Source organism: Aquarana catesbeiana, linkage group LG06 (genome assembly GCF_042186555.1).
Source record: "Aquarana catesbeiana isolate 2022-GZ linkage group LG06, ASM4218655v1, whole genome shotgun sequence".
Classification (NCBI taxonomy): Eukaryota; Metazoa; Chordata; class Amphibia; order Anura; family Ranidae; genus Aquarana; species Aquarana catesbeiana.
In genome coordinates this window covers 71241668-71263606 of record NC_133329.1, presented here as the reverse complement: position 1 = coordinate 71263606, position 21939 = coordinate 71241668, and the positions used below count along the sequence as shown (strand labels likewise).

The 21939-nt window shown below is 42.4% G+C and overlaps 1 protein-coding gene across 2 annotated transcripts in view; it reads right to left on the bottom strand.

Annotated features, from left to right (window-relative positions):
• Window positions 1–307: 307 nt before the first annotated feature.
• The window catches only part of LOC141148596 (uncharacterized), a 113724-nt gene continuing 92092 nt past the window's right edge, over window positions 308–21939 (bottom strand). Inside the window, exons 16-19 of one of the 2 annotated variants that reach the window (XM_073636192.1) lie at window positions 13852–14148; window positions 10641–10976; window positions 6636–6971; window positions 308–2484 (exon numbers count right to left, since the gene is read on the bottom strand). In XM_073636192.1, coding sequence (XP_073492293.1) covers window positions 2447–2484; window positions 6636–6971; window positions 10641–10976; window positions 13852–14148 — 1007 coding nt within the window. In that variant the 3' untranslated portion in view covers window positions 308–2446. The remainder of the gene's footprint in view (window positions 2485–6635; window positions 6972–10640; window positions 10977–13851; window positions 14149–21939) is intronic. The other variant, XM_073636193.1, reaches the window with a different exon arrangement.

Sequence of the window (21939 nt, the reverse complement as noted above, 5' to 3'; positions counted from 1 at the left end):
TTTTTGAAAAGTTTTGAAAAATGAAAGGGGCTCGCAGAGTGGTGGGGTTTGGTAAAGGGGGCCTCAGAGTTCCAAGGGGGTATGAGAGTGGCCTTAGCAGGAGTTTGTTGGGCACACAAGAGTTTCTTTTACTCCCATGGCAATATCCTACACATATATATATAATATTGATGCGCTCTAATTGACTGTTCAATCAATGTGTATCTGAAAGGAACTGTGCAAAAAGCAAATGTGATAAAAATGGGAGTACAAATACTGTACTCCCATTTTTATCACATTTGCTTTGTGCACAGTTCCTTTCAGATACACATTGATTGAACAGTCAATTAGAGCGCATCAATATTATATATATTTGTACACCATATGGGATTCTGATCACCAGTTAATTGATAGCAGCTTAATTCTATTGCTCAATCAAATTGCCATATATTTTCATGAGTATTTTCATGAATCTATTTTAACATCATTTGTATATATCACGGTGTGTCCATTTCAGCGCTTGGTTTTATATTTATTAATATCTTACACATGCCGCCTATCGGTCCTGCCTATTAGTGCCCATCAGTGCCGCCTCATCAGTGCTCATTAGTGCAGCCTCATCAGTGAATGCGAAAAATTACTTATTTACAATATTTTATAACAGAAATTAAACTTTTTTATTTTCAAAATTTTTTGGTCTTTTTTTCATTTGTTTAGCAAAAAATGAAACACCCAGTGGTGATTAAATACCACCAAAAGAAAGCTCTATTTGTAAAAAAAAAAATAGATAAAAATTTAGTTTGGGTACAGTGTTACATGACCGAGCAATTGTCATTCAAAGTGCAACAGCACTAAAAGCGGAAAATTGGCCTGGGCAGGAAGGGGGTGAAAGTGCCCAGTAGGCAAGTGGTTAATGTTTACTTGTGCCACAAAGATGGTATAAATATGCTTAAAAACAAATATAAAACATGCAAAACTGAAAACATGAAATGGTTAAATAGGTTTGTGTGCTGTGTGTATAATACATGTCAGTGTGGCTGTCAGTTTGTGTGGATGTGTGTAGTTTGCCAATCTGGGGGGGGGGGATGTGTGCAGTGTGGCTGTCAGTCTCTGGGGGGGGGGTGCAGTGTGGCTGTCTCAGTCTGGGGGCTGTCATTCTGGGGGGTTGTAGTGTGGCAGTCAGTCTGGCATGGGGGAGAGTTGAGTGGTGCAGTATGGTTGTCAGTCCAGGGGGGTGTGCTGTGTGGGTCAGTCCACAGGGAAGGTGGGGTGGGTGTGCAGTGTAGTTGTCAGTCTGAGGGTGTGTGCAGTGTGCCTGTCAATCCAGGGGAAGGGGTATGCAACGTGGATGTCAGTCTATGGGGTGCAATGTGTTTGTCAGTCTGGGGAGGTGCAGGATGGTTGGCTGTCAGTCTAGGGCAGTGATGGTGAACCTTGGCACCCCAGAGGTTTTGGAAATACATTTCCCATGATGCTCATTTACACTGCAGAGTGCATGAGCATCATGGGAAATGTAGTTCCAAAACATCTGGGGTGCCAAGGTTCGCCATCACTGGTCTAGGTGAAGTGTAGTGTATGTGTATAAAGATCATTATGAGATTCACCAATTACTTCTGCATTCCTTGGGGGCTGAAGTTTGTATTAGCAGTTTGTGTGCCTGCAAACCTGCAGATTATTGAATGGTAATACATGGACATCTTTTAAAATGTCTCTCCAGGCAATGTATTTTGCAAGGTTCTCATAAAATATGGCTACTCATAATATGCTTTTTTTTTATTAAGTTAGCATAATTTTTTTTCCTGGTGCTTCCGTAACTACTTGTCTTTCTACCCTGGACCGACAACACTAACTGAGCCTCTATTCAAACAGCTGACCCCCCAAGCATTGCTGGAAGCCCCTTCATTCTGTATGCCAAAGCGGTGGGAAGGTTCCTTCAGTGCGCATGCGCTGGAACTGTCTATTAAACATTTCCATATAGCTCCTCCCCTCTTCCCTCCCAGCAGTGATGTAACAAGTGATTTCACAAGTTTCACACCCCCTGCCACAAAGCTTTAGATCCCAAGGAGGATTTATGGCCATGTGACCATTATAGGACTCCAGTAAAATGTATCTAATTTGACATTTATGATATTTGGAACATTGGGAACTGCTAAACAAAGCTCTTATGTCACATTGGGCTGTTTGAGGAGGGGAGCGTTTACAATTACTTCCTGAAGATTAATCAATCTTTAATACTGCTAAAATAGTAACTTTGTAACTAAACATGTCAGGTGTCACAATGCAGGTCCAGGGAAATTGAGATCATTCTCGGTGTCCTCACAGATGGTCAGATTTGGTGGGATGCAGACAGCTTGATAAATCCATACTTCATATCTAGATACTAGTAGTGTTGGGTTATCACCTCATAGCTTCTATTTGCTCTGCAAAGAACTGGTAGAAAACATAATATTGTTCCCCTCAGTCAGTTTCAGTAGCGGTATCTTCCAGTTTTCCTCTCTTGAAGATCTGTGAAGGAAGAAACACAAAAATGAGGAAACTAAATGCTAAACAACCTGCATAATGCCACAAGATGTCATTGTAGAGATGAATGTAAGACCCCATACACACTATTAGATTTTCTGCAGATTTTTGTCTTCAGATTTACAAAACCACGTATTGCAAGGGCTGCCTGATTGCATACAAATTGAAACTCTTAAGGTTTGACCTCATATTATATGTTTTTGGTAAATCTGAAGACAAAAATCTGCATAAAATCTAATAGTGTGTATGGGACTTAAATTACACTGTACTTTTTCTACTTCCTAATCCACAGATTTGCTCTGTCCTCCTTCTTATAAATACAATATGTTTTCTTGTGTGACCAATACAGTTAATTTGTGTCTCCCTCCTTTTATTGTTTAGTGTAGCTGTTAGTCTGAGGAAGAGTGCAGTATGGCTGTCAGTTGGAGGTAGGGTGTGCGCAGTATGGCTGTCAGTTGGAGGTAGGGTGTGCGCAGTATGGCTGTCAGTTGGAGGTAGGGTGTGCGCAGTATGGCTGTCAGTTGGAGGAATGGTGTGCGCAGTATGGCTGTCAGTTGGAGGTAGGGTGTGCGCAGTATGGCTGTCAGTTGGAGGTAGGGTGTGCGCAGTATGGCTGTCAGTTGGAGGTAGGGTGTGCGCAGTATGGCTGTCAGTTAGAGGTAGGGTGTGCGCAGTATGGCTGTCAGTTGGAGGTAGGGTGTGCGCAGTATGGCTGTCAGTTGGAGGTAGGGTGTGCGCAGTATGGCTGTCAGTTGGAGGTAGGGTGTGCGCAGTATGGCTGTCAGTTGGAGGTAGGGTGTGCGCAGTATGGCTGTCAGTTGGAGGAATGGTGTGCGCAGTATGGCTGTCAGTTGGAGGTAGGGTGTGCGCAGTATGGCTGTCAGTTAGAGGTAGGGTGTACGCAGTATGGCTGTCAGTTGGATGTAGGGTGTGCGCAAAATGGCTGTCAGTTGGAGGTAGTGTGCGCGCAGTATGGCTGTCAGTTGGAGGTAGGGTGTGCGCAGTATGGCTGTCAGTTGGATGTAGGGTGTGCGCAGTATGGCTGTCAGTTGGAGGTAGGGTGTGTGCAGTATAGCTGTCAGTTGGAGGTAGGGTGTGTGCAGTATAGCTGTCAGTTGGAGGTAGGGTGTGCGCAGTATAGCTGTCAGTTGGAGGTAGGGTGTGCGCAGTATGGCTGTCAGTTAGAGGTAGGGTGTGCGCAGTATGGCTGTCAGTTGGAGTTAGGGTGTGCGCAGTATGGCTGTCAGTTGGAGTTAGGGTGTGCGCAGTATGGCTGTCAGTTGGATGTAGGGTGTGCGTATTATGGCTGTCAGTTGGAGGTAGGGTGTGCGCAGTATGGCTGTCAGTTGGAGGTAGAGTGTGCGCAGTATGGCTGTCAGTTGGAGGTAGAGTGTGCGCAGTATGGCTGTCAGTTGGAGGTAGGGTGTGCGCAGTATGGCTGTCAGTTGGATGTAGGGTGTGCGCAAAATGGCTGTCAGTTGGAGGTAGTGTGCGCGCAGTATGGCTGTCAGTTGGAGGTAGGGTGTGCGCAGTATGGCTGTCAGTTGGATGTAGGGTGTGCGCAGTATGGCTGTCAGTTGGATGTAGGGTGTGCGCAGTATGGCTGTCAGTTGGAGGTAGGGTGTGCGCAGTATGGCTGTCAGTTAGAGGTAGGGTGTGCGCAGTATGGCTGTCAGTTGGATGTAGGGTGTGCGCAAAATGGCTGTCAGTTGGAGGTAGTGTGCGCGCAGTATGGCTGTCAGTTGGAGGTAGGGTGTGCGCAGTATGGCTGTCAGTTGGATGTAGGGTGTGCGCAGTATGGCTGTCAGTTGGAGGTAGGGTGTGTGCAGTATAGCTGTTGGAGGTAGGGTGTGTTCAGTATGGCTGTCAGTTGGAGGTAGGGTGTGTGCAGTATGGCTGTCAGTTGGAGGTAGGGTGTGCGCAGTATGGCTGTCAGTTAGAGGTAGGGTGTGCGCAGTATGGCTGTCAGTTGGAGGTAGGGTGTGCGCAATATGGCTGTCAGTTGGAGTTAGGGTGTGCGCATTATGGCTGTCAGTTGGAGGTAGGGTGTGCGCAGTATGGCTGTCAGTTGGAGGTAGGGTGTGCGCAGTATGGCTGTCAGTTGGAGGTAGAGTGTGCGCAGTATGGCTGTCAGTTAGAGGTAGGGTGTGCGCAGTATGGCTGTCAGTTGGATGTAGGGTGTTCTCAGTATGGCTGTCAGTTGGAGGTAGGGTGTGCGCATTATGGCTGTCAGTTGGAGTTAGGGTGTGCGCAGTATGGCTGTCAGTTAGAGGTAGGGTGTGCACAGTATAGCTGTCAGTTGGAGGTAGGGTGTGCGCAGTATGGCTGTCAGTTAGAGGTAGGGTGTGCGCAGTATGGCTGTCAGTTGGAGGTAGGGTGTGCGCAATATGGCTGTCAGTTGGAGTTAGGGTGTGCGCATTATGGCTGTCAGTTGGAGGTAGGGTGTGCGCAGTATGGCTGTCAGTTGGAGGTAGGGTGTGCGCAGTATGGCTGTCAGTTGGAGGTAGAGTGTGCGCAGTATGGCTGTCAGTTAGAGGTAGGGTGTGCGCAGTATGGCTGTCAGTTGGATGTAGGGTGTTCTCAGTATGGCTGTCAGTTGGAGGTAGGGTGTGCGCATTATGGCTGTCAGTTGGAGTTAGGGTGTGCGCAGTATGGCTGTCAGTTAGAGGTAGGGTGTGCACAGTATAGCTGTCAGTTGGATGTAGGGTGTGCGCAGTATGGCTGTCAGTTGGAAGTAGGGTGTGCGCAGTATGGCTGTCAGTTGGAGGTAGGGTGTGCGCAGTATGGCTGTCAGTGGAGGGGATGCGTAGTGAATGTGCCTAAAGATCATCATGAGAAGCACCAATTACTGTGCACAAGGATACAGTATATCACAAAAGTGAGTACACCCCTGACATTTTTGTATATATTTAATTATATCTTTTCATGTGACAACACTGAAGAAATGACACTTTGCTACAATGTAGTAGTGAGTGTACAGCTTGTATAACAGTGTAAATTTGCTGTCCCCTCAAAGTAACTCAACACACAGCCATTAATGTCTAAACTGCTGGCAACAAAAGTGAGTACACCCCTAAGTGAAAATGTCCAAATTGGGCCCAAAGTGTCAATATTTTGTGTGGCCAGCTGGCAGCACTCATATATCTATTTCCCAAAGACAACCTCTGGATATGACGCTGAGCACGTTCACTCAACTTCTTTGGTCGACCATGGTGAGGCCTGTTCTGAGTGGAACCTGTCCTGTTAAACCGCTGTATGGTCTTGGCCACTGTGCTGCAGCTCAGTTTGAGGGTCTTCGCAATCTTCTTATAGCCTAGGCCATCTTTATGTAGAACAACAATTCTTTTATTCAGATCCTCAGAGAGTTCTTTGTCATGAGGTGCCATGTTGAACTTCCAGTGACCAGTATGAGAGAGTGAGAGCGATAACACCAAATTTTACACACCTGCTCCCTATTCACACCTGAAACCTTGTAACACTAATGAGTCACATGACACCGGGAAGGGAAAGTGGCTAATTGGGCCCAATTTGGACATTTTCACTTAGGGGTGTACTCACTTTTGTTGCCAGTGGTTTAGACATTAATGGCTGTGTGTTGAGTTATTTTGAGGGGACAGCAAATGTACACTGTTATCCAAGCTGTACACTCACTACTTTACATTGTAGCAAAGTGTAATTTCTTTTGTGTTGTCACATGAAAAGATAGAATAAAATATTTTACAAAAATGAGAGGGGGGGAATTGACTTTTGTGCACTTTTTCAATAAAAATACATTGAAACAAACAAAAGAATGAAATTCATATTTTTTTCTTTTCCTCAAAGCCATTTAATACTTTACACAGGACCCGGCCATGATTGTAACTGGGGGGTGGCAAAAAAAGTAGTTTAAACAGCGATTCTGGTTGTAGATATTTTATCACTTCCATTTTCATGTTTTAATAGTGAGCAGCAACTAGGGGATGTGACTCAGGTGCAAACCAGACATTAGATCAACTTTATCTCTCCAGATAGGTAAGTATGAGCTGTACAATGAATTATGTTTATTTTTTATAACATGAAAAAATGAATCAATCAGTGTATGATGTATGCGGGTTATTTGTCATGCTCTTCCCTGTTTTTGCTGTGCATCTACTCACTTTTATCAGGTTGCTGTAGTGGTCCTGTATGTTTCTCAATGGGCTGATCCAGGCTGGGATGCTCCACTCTACATATGAACTCTGACCCCTCATTGTTTGGAACATACGATAGGCTGGCTGTACAGCTGAAGGTGTTATCTGACTGTCTCTCGTGTACAATGTCTGGGATGTTGTATTTATTATCTTTGGTAACACATTCATATTTTTCCTTGCTCTTCTTCATCCAGGTGACTGTCAATCCTTTTGGGTAATATCCAGAGATTCTGCATTCTATTTTGTATTCACCATTGAGCATTGATGTTTCTAGGGAATCAATATTTGGGCGTCCGAGAAGTTCTGCAGAATAATCAGAAATGATCAATGTAAGCATTAGATACTATATAATATTGTTATTGGATTTTTTTTTCTTATAACAGACTTGATTCACAAAGATACATAACACAGCTTACCTAGCCTGCTATGTAAGTCATGGTGTTTACCCCCCTCACTGGTGGTATTACACCAATGTCAAATTTGCCGGTGTTATTTGATGGCTGTGATTATATGCACAGTGGCGATAAAACAACAAACTCAAAATAATTCATGAGAATATTGGGATTTTTCCAGTAAAATGTCCATTTCACAATATCAGTTATACTCTTGGGTGATACACTCAGCAAGCAATGTATATTAGGAACATCTATACACCTACATATTCATGCAGGTATCATATTAGCTAAATATTGGCCCCAGCCCAATGGTCGGGAGCTTCATGTAATCTTTACATCAAACACCAACATGGGGGAAAAAATTAGTCCTCATGGGTTTTGACCATGGTGTAATCATTGGTGCCAGGTGGGCTAGTTTGGGTATATTTCTAACTACTGATCTACAATTTCCTCCCACAACAGTCTCTAGTATTTGCTTGCGTTAACTTGCTACTTGGTGCAAAAGGAAAAATCCAGTTAGTAGCAGTTCTGTGGATGGAAATGCCTTGTTGAGAAGAGAATTTAAGCTGTCCATAGATCCATAGATGGATTGAAATGCTGCTAAACAATGGCGGCTGGTGTTTTTTTTATTTTTTTGGGGAGGCAGCAAACAACCACCCCCCCGGTCAGTCAGTGGCATCCCCTGGCACCCCCCTGTGGGAAGACGGTCGGACATCAGAGCCCCGAACTTACCCCAGGGGGAGCGGTGCCCATACGCCCCTAATGGACTGTCCGCCACTGCTGCTGAGCCTACTGAATTATCTGAATTTCAATCTATGTGTGGCCATCCCTGCCTGACAGAAGTCGATCTAACAATTGACTACTGTTAATAAAACTTAGATTGTGCGCTGGCATAAATAAATAAAATTAAATCTGCAGCAAACAAGGCTTCTTGGAAAACCACCAGAAGCTGTAGTATATACCTTTAAAATAAACCACAGTGCTGCAAAGTGACAAAATACAAAATATATAACACATCTCCGTGAAAGAAAATATATAAAAAACAGAAGTAAGTAGAAAGTTCAAAAAATTTGATTAAGATCAAAAAACGCTTCAAAAGCGCTACATTCAGTTCGTGAAAAACGTAATTACAATCTAGAAGGACAGCGTTAGATGTCCTGAAGACTGATGTCAGGCTACAGCGCCCATACAGCGGGTCGGGACCTGCTGTGACATCTCAGTACCCGGGTATTATAGAGTCACATGACGAGTATCGCTTCGTGGAGCGCCTCATCCCACCTCTTCAAGTGCCCATCCCGCCAAAGCACACAGGTGTAGCCCCGTCTGGGTGGATCCCCCCTAAAGGAGTCTCCCCCCTGATGCTGAAGCGGAGATAACTTCCGGAAGCGGGTGGCGCTTGTGACCAGGACACCGTCTTCCACTTGTCCCTGCAGAGGGCTATATCTGAAAGCTCGTACGACCTCGCTATACAGGAGGTCCAACAAGTTTGGTAAGAGTACATCCATTACTACTCTCCCGCAACTATCGGTGGCTTGGAAGTGTCCTTATACCTCTCACCTTTTTCCACCTAATGCGATACACTAAAGGAACGGTTCATCTTCTTCACCCTACGTTTCTTTTTGTAATTACGTTTTTCACGAACTGAATGTAGCGCTTTTCAAGCGTTTTTTGATCTTAATCACATTTTTTGAACTTTCTACTTACTTCTGTTTTTTATATATTTTCTTTCACGGAGATGTGTCATATATTTTGTATTTTGTCACTTTGCAGCACTGTGGTTTATTTTAAAGGTATATACTACAGCTTCTGGTGGTTTTCCAAGAAGCCTTGTTTGCTGCAGATTTAATTTGATTTATTTATGCCAGCGCACAATCTAAGTTTTATTTATGGTTTATACACTTTATTGATATTTGAAGTATTTTTGTTGCAGCTGCACTATGCACTTTTAACATTCAATTTATTTTGCTGTTTTCTCATGAGCGCAGGTTTCTTTTACCAAATTGACTACTGTTGAATGGGAATATTGGAAAATGTTCTTGTTTAGCAGCTGAAGCCAATGCAACAAAGAGGAGCCTATGGGACTGGGTAAGTGAAAGTATTTTTCCAGGTCTCCAGACCGAAACAAGTGCCTAATCCTTGTAGTGAGCGTTGCATCTTCACTACAAGGCGGGATTTTGACTTTCCTGGGAGTTCAGCTTCAAGTTCTGCCGTCCTCGATGAATAAATACAGGCCAGGGCTCCTGTTATTACTTCTCAATATTAAGTGCTACTGGTTCTTACTGTTGATGTTCTTTTAAGCAACATGTTCCAACATGACAGTGCCACATTTATATAGCCAGAACACAGCCAGACACTGGAGACTCTGTCAAATTAGGCCACATTGTGACATGTCCTGCCCGCTGTTACCAGTAGTTCTGACTGCACTGGTCAAAGCCCCGCTGATTCCAAAATGTATATTTGCCCAGGAGTGGGTGGAATTTGTATGGTGAGTGTGGTCTTCTGTACTGCCAGTAGAGCCTAATTTTGCCTGAAATGTACCCAGTTATACGTTATAGCCATAAGTGTGTGGACACCTGCCACCTGGGGTGGGGTGGGGTGGACACCTGATCATCCCACCTTTATAAGCTTGATGAACACCTTATTCCAAACAAGGGGCATTATTTTGAATTTTGATCCCCTCTTTGGGCTTTTGCAGCCTCCATTTTCTGGGAAGGCTTTCCATAGGTGTTCAGTAGGGCTGAGGTCAGGGCTCTGTCCAGGACACTCCTATTCCTCCACACCAAACTCATCAAACCTTGTTTTTATGGAGCTGGCTTTGTACATCATGGGACAGTCATGCTGGAACAGAAAAAGGCCTTCAACAAACTCTTACCACCAGGTTGGAAATGAACAACTGTCTAAATGTCTTTGTATGCATTGTTAAAATAATTAATGCATAATTATCATGTTTGATCTCCATACTACTATTAGATAATATAATCAAATATAGACAAATGCATTAAAGTAGAACCCCAGACTTTATGCCCACCCAGACATCATTTCATCATTTCTTTCTTAAAGTGGTTCTAAAGTCAAAACGTTTTTTACCTTAATGTATTCTATGCATTAATGTAAGAAATTCTCCACTACACCTGTCATACTCCCCACCCCCTCACTGTTTCAGCGATGTCCCTTCTGCAGCACCGCTCCTCCCCCTTCCTGGTCTCACAGGAGACATAGACAGCAGTGGGAGTCATAGGCTTCTGTTGCTGTCAGTCAAACTCCCATGAGGAAGAAGCAGGGGCAAGGCCAAGCCATGCTGTGTGTGTCTATAGATGCACACAGCCTGGCTCACGAGTGTTCCAGACTGTGTGCTTAAGGGGCACCCATAAGAAGAAGCGGAGAGCGCCTGTGGGGGACTGCAGGAGAGGAGGTAAGAGACTGCTCTGTGCAATATAATTGCACAGAGCAGGTAAGTATAACATATTGATTATTTTAAAGCAAAATAAATAGCATTTAGTATCACTGTAAGTTCTTCATCATATAAATGCTAATGTGCAGCCAGTATACACATTATTTGCTAATTCAGATCACTCACCCACTATTTGTAGAGGTCCTATTCTTTCTTCTTTTGGCTCCTTCAGACTGGGATGTCCTACTTTGCAGATGAATACTAATCTGTGGTCCATTTGTGTTGGGGTGAAGTGTAGACTGGATATACAGCTGTATGTGTTATCTGGCTGTCTCTGAGGTTGAGGAATCTTTATGCCATTAGTAACAGGAACAGGCTGCCTTGTCTTTTCCTCTTCTTTAAACCAATTGACGATCAGATCCTTAGGGAAATATCCAGAGATTCTACACTGTATTTTGCATTCAGTGTTGAGGATCAGGTAAGGTGTATCTAGTGCTTCAATTTGGGGGCACCAAGGAAAATCTGTAAAGCAATCAGAATGTAATAATGTTATCAACCAGGTTACTTTAAATATGAATTCCAGGTATGGTATATTTTCACATACTTACAATGGTCCAGCTTGGATCAATGTAACTATGTATATTCCATACCCCTTGAAGCTGGAAATCAGTGAAGTAGATACCACTACTAGAGTGATCTCCCCATCCGTCCAGGTCCTGATGCATACTCAATGCAGGAGGTCAGGCACTAAGCATGGATGCCATTCAGGGAATGCTTTGCATTTTCTGAATGAGTGCAAAGCATTCTCTGAATGGATGAAGTATAGAGGCAGGGCAATGGCCTCACTCTTCACCTTGTCCGATCAGAGAACATTTTACATTCATTCAGAAAATGCAAAGCATTTTCAGAATAGCGGCCCTCCTGAGCAGCTGACCTCTTGTGTTCAAAATGCATCAGATCGAACCTATAAGCAGTTAGAGATCAGTGGAGTAGCGGGGTCAGTGCTGGGATATCATCCACAGGAAGTGATGGAAACAAAAAACATTTTTCAAACACTGAATTAAACATGAAATGTCAAAGCTGCTCTAGAGGAGGATGCCAACTATTTATATGATAGGCTGACTGGTGAGGACTGAAGGAGGATCTGGGAAACAGATACAGAGAGACCAAGGAGGACATTGGAGTGACCCGGGAGGGTAATATTTACAAGTGAGGGTGACTCTTGTGCTATACAGAAAAGGGTCGATGTTGTCTGGTGAGTACAGGGTTTGCATGGATCATATTGGATGGATGAATGCAGTAAATTATTGTACTGGTGACCTCTTGCATAATATATGGTGCACAGGGCTGCAGGCACACCGGAGCATTTAGTTTTCAGGCTGAAAGTCGCGTGATTTTACGGAGATTTTGCAGCGCTTTTTACCGTGTTTTTGCTGTGATTTTGTACAGGTCAAAAGGTCACCAATGTAAAAAGCAGAAAAAATTAATGTAATCTGCCTAAAAAGAAGCTCATGTACTTTTTTTGAGTTTCAGGTGTTTTGCTTCAGGCAACATAACGCTCAGATGTGAACAGGAGCCATTTAAATTAATGGGATTTTGCTTGTTGGGCGTTTTGGAGCTTTTGAGATTAGCGTTTTATGAGCTGAAAACGCTCAGGTGTGAATGCAGCCTTATGCCGCGTACACACGGTCAAACTTTCCGAATATGTGCAATCGGAGCTTGTTGTCGGAAATTCCGACCGTGTGTGGGCTCCATCTGACTTTTTCCATCGGAATTTCCGACACACAAAGTTTGAGAGCTTGCTATAAAATTTTCTGACAACAAAATCCGATCGTTCAAATTCCGATCATGTGTACACAAATCGGACGCACAAAGTGCCACGCATGCTCAGAATAAATTAAGAGACGAAAGCTATTGGCTACTGCCCCGTTTATAGTCCCGACGTACGTGTTTTACGTCACCACGTTCAGAACGATCGGATTTGCCGACAACTTTGTGCGACCGTGTGTATGCAAGACAAGTTTGAGCCAACATCCGTCGGAAAAAAACAACGGATTTTGTTGTCGGAATGTCCGATCAATGTCCGACTGTGTGTACAGGGCATAAGACTTTTCGTTGAAATTTATTTTCTTTAATTCTTTTATTCATAATATTGCTTTAACACATTTTTTTCTGTTTGTTTTTTATTAATAGAGACAATGCTGTGTAGATCAGATATTTAAGGATATCAATGAGCAGCACAATAGTGGCTCCACCAAATCTCACTCTTCTCAAATGTAGTGAGATTAATAGAGGAAACAATACTTTAGATGATCCCACACTACAGATATACAGCTATGATGCTCAAGAAGACACATGAGTTCCTAGGCACAGGAGGAGAACTGATATTTTCAGTAGGAATTTGAGACTAAAGTGCCATAATATAACAGGTGCTATCATAAACAATAGACTGTTGTCCAATCCAAATAGATCAGAAGATGTTATTTAAAGTGTTACTAAACCCACAATAGTAAAATCAGTCTGTATATGCAGTAAAGCATGCTTGTTATACTCACTGTAGAACCCAAGGGGTAATCCTTTGCATTGTGTATAAAGGCTGTTTGTCTCCTCTGATCCTCCTCTTCTTCCACTGTCTCAAAAAAAGAACCTGATATTTACAGAGCCAGTGGTCGGGCATGCTCAGTTTGGTGTGTATTGCGAGAGAGTTTTTTTTTTCTTGGGAGGGTGCATGTGATCAGCACAGGGCCAATCAGTACTGTACAGACAGAGGATCAGAGGAGAATGAAAACTCCTCCTACAAGCTTTACTAGGAACTGATAGAAGGCACAAGACTGCTATATACTGCTGATGAGAAAAGGTATTTAGCAGTTTATATTTACTAAAATATTGAATTTCCGTGTTCTGTGTACTGTGGGAGACCAGATATAGTGACTGCAGGTTGTGAGTTTAGTAATACTTTATGTTCTCTGAGCCTTCAAAGAGGTTTATGTTTTCTTTTCATATGAACGAGGTGTGTGTGTGTGGGAGAGGGGCTGTAAAGATTGCCCGGTGGATAGCACTACCACGTAGATGCACTAGGTTCACTGATTCAAATCCCAACCATTACACTATCTGCATGGAGTTTGCATGTTCTCCCTGTACCTGCAAGGGTTTCCTCCCACACTCCAAAGACATGCTGGTAGGTTAATTGGCTCCTGTGTAAATTGGCCCTAGTATGTGTATGAATGTGAGTTAGGGACCTTAGATTGTAAGCTCCTTGAGGGCAGGGACTGATGTGAATGTATAATATATGTAAAGCGCTACATAAATTGATGGTGCTATATAAGTTCCTGTAATAAATAAATAATCCCTTGTGCTACTGATGGCACATTTTTACCTTGTGTTCTGTGGTCATTACCTGGTCCAAGGAGCTCTTTAGATTGAGGTTCTGCCATAGACTCGTGTTCCCAGGTGACCCGTACAGGAAATTTCAGCAGATTCCAGGGAATTTTGCACTCACTGATAACACCGAATGTTTCCACTTCATCGTCTACTAGAAAAGTTTTCTTAGGTGTGTATTGACTGTATTCGTTTTCTCCAAATGTCCATGTAAGATTAATGTTCTTGGGAAAGAACTTCTCCAGGCGCACAGAGCAGAGCACAAACTCAGATTCACATGGATTTAATTTCACTGAATCTGTTACCACCGGGGCCGCTGAAAATCAACAAAACCAGAATCAGGTACTTGGAAATGAAATGCAACTATAACTTGAAATGGAATCTACAAACATAGCCTATAATTAGGTAGTAGTATAAAAAGTACAATATGATGTGAATTGTGCAACAACTAGTGATGGCTTTAACCACTTCAGCCATGAAGATTTGGCTGCTCAATGACCAGGCCATTTTTTGCGATACGGCACTGCATCGCTTTAACTGACAATTGCGCGGTCCTGTGACGTTGTACCCAAACAAAATTGACGTCCTTTTTTCCCCACAAATAGAGCTTTCTTTTGGTGGCATTTTATCATCTCTGTGGTTTTTATTTTCTGCGCTATAAACAAAAAAAGAGCACCAATTTTGAAAAAAACACAATATTTTGTACTTTTTGCTATAATAAATACCCCCAATTTTTTCTTTTAAAAGCAAATTTTTTCCTCAGTTTAGGCCAATATGTATTTTTCTACATATTTTTGGTAATAAAAATCGCAATAAGTGTATATTGATTGGTTTGTGCAAAAGTTATAGCATCTACAAAATAGGGGAAAGATTTATGGCATTTTTATTATTATAATTTTGTTTACTAGTAATAACGGTAATCAGCAATTTTTATCGGGACTGCGACATTATGTCGGAGAGATCGGACACTTTTGACACATTTTTGGGACCATTGGCATCTATACAGCGATCAGTGCTATAAAAATGCACTGATTACTGTGTAAATGTCACTAGCAGGGAAGGGGTTAACACTAGGGGGCGATCAAGGGCTTAACTGTGTTCCCTAGGGAGTGATTCTAACTGTGGGGGGGATGGGACTGCCTGGGTGAGGAGACCGATCGTTGTTCATACTTAGTATGAACAACAAATCACTCTCCTCACCCCTGACAGCACGGAGATCTGTCTGTTTACATTGACAGATCTCCGTTCTGTCTCTATGTGGAGCGATCGCGGGTGTCCGGTGGTCATCGCGACCGCTGGGCACGTGCATCGACTCCAGGTTGGCACTGCGGTGTCACTCCTCCAGTGGTGCGCACGCGCCAACTAGTGGTCGAAAAGAGAACCGACAAACAGCTACGTTGGTTCGCCCAGGGGAGCCAACCTGCCGCAGTACAACTGCGGCGGCTGGTGGGAAAGGGGTTAAAGTGGTTGTAAACCCTTACAGACCACTTTTCACTACAGGTAAGCCTATATTAAGGCTTACCTGTAGCTAGCGTGGATATCTCCTAAACCTGCACAGTTTAGGAGATATCCCCTGTATCAACATGAGCCAACGTCATCGTCATACTTCAGCTGATGTGTCGTTACTGGCGGCTCCCACGCGCATGTGCGGGAGTTACATCATCGTGGCTCCGGCCAATCACAGCACCGCGATATCTGGAAATAACTCCAGGAGACATGTTGCCGGGCAGAGCAGTGTGCCGGGACCGCTGCGGGGGCTTTGATCTAAGGTAAGTATTTCATAATAAGCTAGTATGCTATGCATACTAGCTCATTATGCCTTTTGTCTTGCAGGGGTTTTTTCTGTGGGTTTACAACCATTTTAAAGGCATTATAAACCTTCTTATTTGCACCTTGTGTTCTTTACCAGCATAAGATATGCATTGATCATATAGTGTCATGGTGGCATTTGTTGCCCTGAATACACAACCTAGAGTAAAGTAAGTCTTTACATTTTAGTGTCAGCACTTTGTTTTTTTCAATTGACATGAGGCACGCTACTGTACAGATTAATGCATGACCTCTGTCTGGAGTTTAAGAGCTGACACTTCCTTTGAAGAAACTACAAATCCCACAATCCCTGGGTCTCTCAGTCTAGAACTAGTGCAGGTGCGGTAATTTTATCTGACACAGCCACAAACAGGCAGAACATTCACAGAGAGATCACCATGCTAGAAGAGATGTGTTTTCATCACATTAGCCCTTACATATTTGTAATGCAACACAGAAGTAAAGGCAATGGACTGGACGTTGTATACCCAGAACAATAAGCTGTCTTGCCCCTTTTGCAAACAGGGACAAGCTAGGTGAATGAATATATGGACATAATGGAACTGATCAGCCATGACACTACAAACTGCAGCTACATCATGTGAGCCCGTCATTACAGGGTAAGGCAAACAAACAAAGAACTACACTGTAAGATTGCCATGTATGCACTGGGATTGTTAATGTCAATTGTAAAAGAAAACATTGAATTTGTTTTTACCTATCCAATGCTTTTTCCATGCAATATAATTTGTTTTCACACATGTTGCACTCAACAAGGTGCATTCTGTAGTTGTGGCTCATTATTAAAGCTTTAGGTCTACTGTATATACTAGTAGAATTTAATGTAAATAAAAAATATCACACTCACTCCAGTAAATAGCAATATGAAAGCAATGGGGTTTCAAAATTAAAAACTCTGCCAGAATATGTATATATACAAATGCACCGTGCTACAATAAATAAATAAACCAGAATGTTCAAATATATAAACAAAACAGAAGTTATGAAAAAATGTACTGCAAAGGAACCATGCTAAAACATTGGTGTCCATCAGTCCAAAAAACGACTTCAACAAATGCCCAGATTCTTCAATTCAGGTGTGCCACCCTTAAACGTGCCCATGTATTCACCACCACCTCCACTCATGTGGGTATACGCTCACCTTCCAAGATGGACCTTCAAATTATAAAAAGTCTGGAGTGTGGAGTCTTCCATAAAGCTGGGACAACCTTATTCCACCATATACTCAACCAAGGAAAATCCCAGACAATGACTCAAAATAAAAAAAAAATGAATAATAAATATTTTATATTTAAATACATATTCTATTTTTATATTGTGCCATTGCCTGGGATTTAACTTGGTTGAGCATATGGTCTAATAATGCTGAATCTTCCAATAGAATTTGTCCCGGCTTTAAGGAGGGCTTTTTATAATTTGAAGATTCATCTTGGAAGGTCAGCGTATACCTGCATGAGTGGAGGTGGTGGTGACAAACATGGGCATGTTTTAGGATGGCACACCTGAATCAAAGAATCTGGACATTTGTTGAAGTGGTTATTTGGACCTGTGAATTGAATTTAAAAATTCAGTTTTTTTTTAACATTTCTTCAAATTTCTATTCATTAGTGGTGTCAAAGCAATCTTCCTCTTTGACCCCAGTGACAACAAAATTTGAAGAAGCAGAATGGAAATTTTTTTGTAAACAAGCGAATTTCTAACAGTGTAAAATTCATTCCAAAAGCGAATGTTAAAAGCAAATGGAATTTTGAAATACTTTTGAACAACATTCATCAATTCATTTAATATACTAAAGATGTTCATACGAATGTATGGCATAATCCACTGGTTTAAAAATGTAGGTCTGGGAAAAAAGAGATTGGGAAAGGGGGTAGAGGAAGGGATGGGAAAAGGAAAAATATATATAGGAGAAACTCAAGGGGGGAGGAATGAGAACGCCTGGCGGGGGGGAATTGATAAATCAAGGCAACTTATAAGTGGTTAGAAATAGAGGTCAGGGAACAGGGACAGCACAGGACTATAAATATCTCAGCTAGAAGTTTTCAAAAATGGAAAAGCATATCTAAGCCACAATTTCCATATTTTTAGGTATTTCGCTTGCAAGTCCTTGAGAATACTGGATCGTTTCCCATGAACTGGCTCCCTATTCATACGTTCCTTAACCTTTTGGAAATTGATTTTGGCTCTTGTCTGTTTAGCAGTCAGAAACAAATATGTAGATAATTTCTGTTGGCAGGAGAGAAAGCCTGGAATCATATATTGAAGAAGGGTCATCCTGGTGTCTTTTGAGACTTCTATAGGAATCAAGGTTTGAAGGAGGCCAAACTTTCTGAACCAAATTGCGGTCAACTTCAGGCCGAACCACCAAATGTGTAGTACATCACTGCATTTACCAAGTGAAGCACTAAAGCCGCCTACACACGAGCGGACTTTCCAGCAGAAAAAGTCAGATGGAATCATCCTGTCGGACATTCCGATCGCGTGTGGGCTTCATCTTACTTTTCTGTCGAAAATTCTGACGGACCTAGAAATAGAACAAGTTCTAAATTTTTCCGACTGACTCAATTCCTATCGAGAAAACCGTTCGTCTGTATGCTATTCCAACGGACCAAAAACAACGCAAGGGCAGCTATTGGCTACTGGCTATTGAACTTCCCTTTTCTAGTCCCGTCGTACGTCATCGCATTCTAAACAATCGGACTCTGGTGTGATCATGTGTAGGCAAGTCCATTTCAGCGCAACTCCATCGGAAAAACCGTCAGAGTTCATTCCAACGGAAAGTTCGCTCGTGTGTACGCGGCATAACTGTTCCTTCACATAGTAGTGCTAAAAAAAGTACTGCATTTCTTACTTTTTTACACGTCGTGGTATGGAAGGGAACACAACTTTTTGACTATGCATTGGGACTGGCTACCTAGCACAGTCCAATGCATGCGGTGTGAATAGGCTCATCAAGCTAGGCGAGGATGTCATCAGTCAAATCAATTAACCAGCTTCTGGTCTAAGACTTTCATGTGTTAGCTAGCTAGGGTAAAGAACATATTTTGTCATTTTATTTTTGAAAACCAAAACTTCAGCAGACCAGGCCCACATCTAATGCCGCGTACACATGATCGGAAATGCCGCCAGAAAAAGACCGATGTGAGCTTTTGGTCGGAAAATGCGATCGTGTGTATGCTCCATCGGACTTTTGCTGGCAGCATTTCCGCCAGCAAAAGATTGAGAGCAGGTTCTCTATTTTTTGGTCGGAAAAAGTTCCTATCCGAAAATGCATTAGTCTGTAGCAATTCCGATGTGCAAAATTCCTACGCATGCTCGGAAACAATTCGACGCATGCTCGGAAGCATTGAACTTCATTTCCTCGGCTCTTTGTAGTGTTGTACGTCACCGCGTTCTTGACAGTCGAAAGTTCAGAGAACTTTTGTGTGACCGTGTGTATGCAAGGCAAGCTTGAGCGGAATTCCGTCGGAAAAAAACCATCCAAGATTTTTCCGACGGAAATTCCGCTCGTGTGTACGAGGCATAAGTATGGATGTCAGATTTCTGGGTGAAATCCAAGGGATCATTAGAATACGTTTCATAAAGTTTAAAGCGGAATTCTCAGGAAACAGTTAAATGTATAAATTAAAGTATGTTGTAGAACTAATTACAAAACTTTTTTTTTAAGTGTGAATATAGTTGAGGGGGGGGGGGGGTGTTATAACCCCTGTCTGTTATTTTTTCTATCTGTGTCCCATTGAGGGGATCTCCCTCCACTTCTTGTCTATAGCCAAAACAGGGAGTGAGAGGAAGTCCCTCCAAAGTGAGATAATCCCTGTACTAGGGTCATCAGAACTAGTATTCCTATTGTCCCCAATGTCCTCATTGGAAGATTTCCACTATATTACTGTTCTGGAGACAACCCAGAATTTTGGATTTTCCTTTACTTTCGCTCTCGGTGATAATAGTAAAGAGGACAAACAAAGAGAGTGAATCTCCCTAATAGTAGCACAGTAATAAAGACCTGACAAGTGTTCTAATCCCTCTTCTCTGTATCCAGAAGTAGAAGAATTTTCCTACATATTTGGGAACTGTACAGTAACTGCAAGAGGCTGATACCAAGTCACACTCAGGTACCTAAACTGCTTGCAATTAATAATAAAATATATCTAGTGATGTAATGTATACAGAGTTGTATTAGCCCTGGTTCACACTGCTGTGATTTCTCATTAGACTTGCTGCAACGTGCGACACAGACACAGTCAACACATATTAATTTCAATGGGTGCCATCTTAATTGCTACGACTCAAGCTGCAGTGACAAAAAAAAAAATAGTTCCTGCACTACTGATTGCCATTGACTGCAATGTTATAACCTCAAAAGTCGCAAGGAAGTCATTTCTTTGTCTTATCTTTGCGTCTTCGGCTGCCACTTTAACCCTATACTCCACCCCCATTCCATTTTCTGATGTGTGGCCCAGCCCATCCCTGCAGCTCAAAATCTCCTCGCAAAGCACATTGCCCACTTAGCAAGAACATTGTACAGCTGTGTTCACAGTGCAGGAAAGATGGCTTCCAAGAGACTGAGGGATGCTCTGAGCAATGAACAACTCATGTGACTTGTACGTGGGCATCCTGCAATTTTTGATACAAGGGACCCGACCTATAAAGGCAAGCGGGACCAGGTATGGTTATAAATAGCAATACTCTACCATGAGGATTGGAAGAGCTTTTCGATCACAGAACGGTTAAAAAAACACAAGTTCATTGATATGTGTCACACTCCGTATTGTTATGATTGGCAAAAGATTCAAATCCTCATTCACTAGATATTTTCAAAAGCTTGCCATTGTATAGAGAAACATACAGTAAAACCTTGGATTGCAAGCATAATTCGTTCCAGATACATGCTTGTAATACAAAAGGAACGACGATGATGGTGGTGAGGAGGACGGTCTATGTGGACAGCTTTACTCCGGATGCCTGCATACTTAGATTGTGCCTCTTTTAATCACATCTGGACCGCCGCACGCCAATGTATGTCCCTAATTTGAGGATGGGTATCGTTATTATGGCAGCTGCTAGCTGCCATAACCCTGGTATCCCTGTGTTCGGCTGGCGGTCCAGTATAAGATAAAAGTGATCTCTGCGGCGGATTCGCCGCAAGATAACATTTATCGGCGGCGGGAGAGTGCCCCCCTCCCACTGCGATCCGGTGCCCTCCGCTGCTTACCGGAGCCGTCGGCAGCGGTGGAGGCGATCGGATCCTTCCTGTGGCCTGACATGGAGATAAGTGAGGGGAAGATGGCCCCCCACCCGTCTCCATGACACTGCAGGGCGGAAGCAAAACGTCACTTCCGCCCATAGCTCTTAAAGGGCCATTTTTTTCCTTCATTTTTTAAAATGACAAAATGTTTATTTATTTTATTTTTTTCATTGCATTTTAGTGTAAATATGAGATCTGAGGTCTTTTTGACCCCGGATCTCATATTTAAGAGGTCCTGTCATGCTTTTTTTTTTATTACAAGCGATGTTTACATTCCTTGTAATAGGAATAAATGTGACACAATTTTTTTTTTAAGACAGTGTAAAAATAAGAAATAAAAGGTAAAATAAATAAGAAATTTTTTTTAAAAATGCGTCCTGTCTCGCCGAGCTCGCGTGCAGAAGCGAACACATACGTGAGTAGCGCCCGCATAGGAAAACAGTGTTCAAACCACACATGTGAGGTATCACCGCGATCGGTAGAGCGAGAGCAATAATTCTAGCCCTAGACCTCCTCTGTAACGCAAAACATGCAACCTGTAGAATTTTTTAAATGTCGGCTATGGAGATTTTTAAGGGTAAATGTTTATCGCCATTCCACGAGCGGGCGCAATTTTAAAGCGTGACATGTTGGGTATCAATTTACTCGGCGTAACATTATATTTCACAATATAAAAAAAAATTGGGCTAACTTTACTGTTGTCTTATTTTTTAATTCAAAAAAGTGTATTTTTTTTAAAAAAAGTGTGCTTGTAAGACCGCAAATACAGTGTGACAGAAAGTATTGCAAGGACTGCCATTTTATTCTCTAGGGCGTTAGAAAAAAAATGTATAATGTTTGGGGGTTCTAAGTAATTTTCTAGCAAAAAAACAGTTTTTAACTTGTAAACAACACATCTAAAAAAGAGTCTCAGTCTTAAAGTGGTTAATCATCAACCATGTGAGTTGCTAAATGTTGTACCTTCATTAAATGTAACCACATTTACATCACTTTTATATGAAGTCAAAATTTGTTAGAAAATTTTTTTAGTTT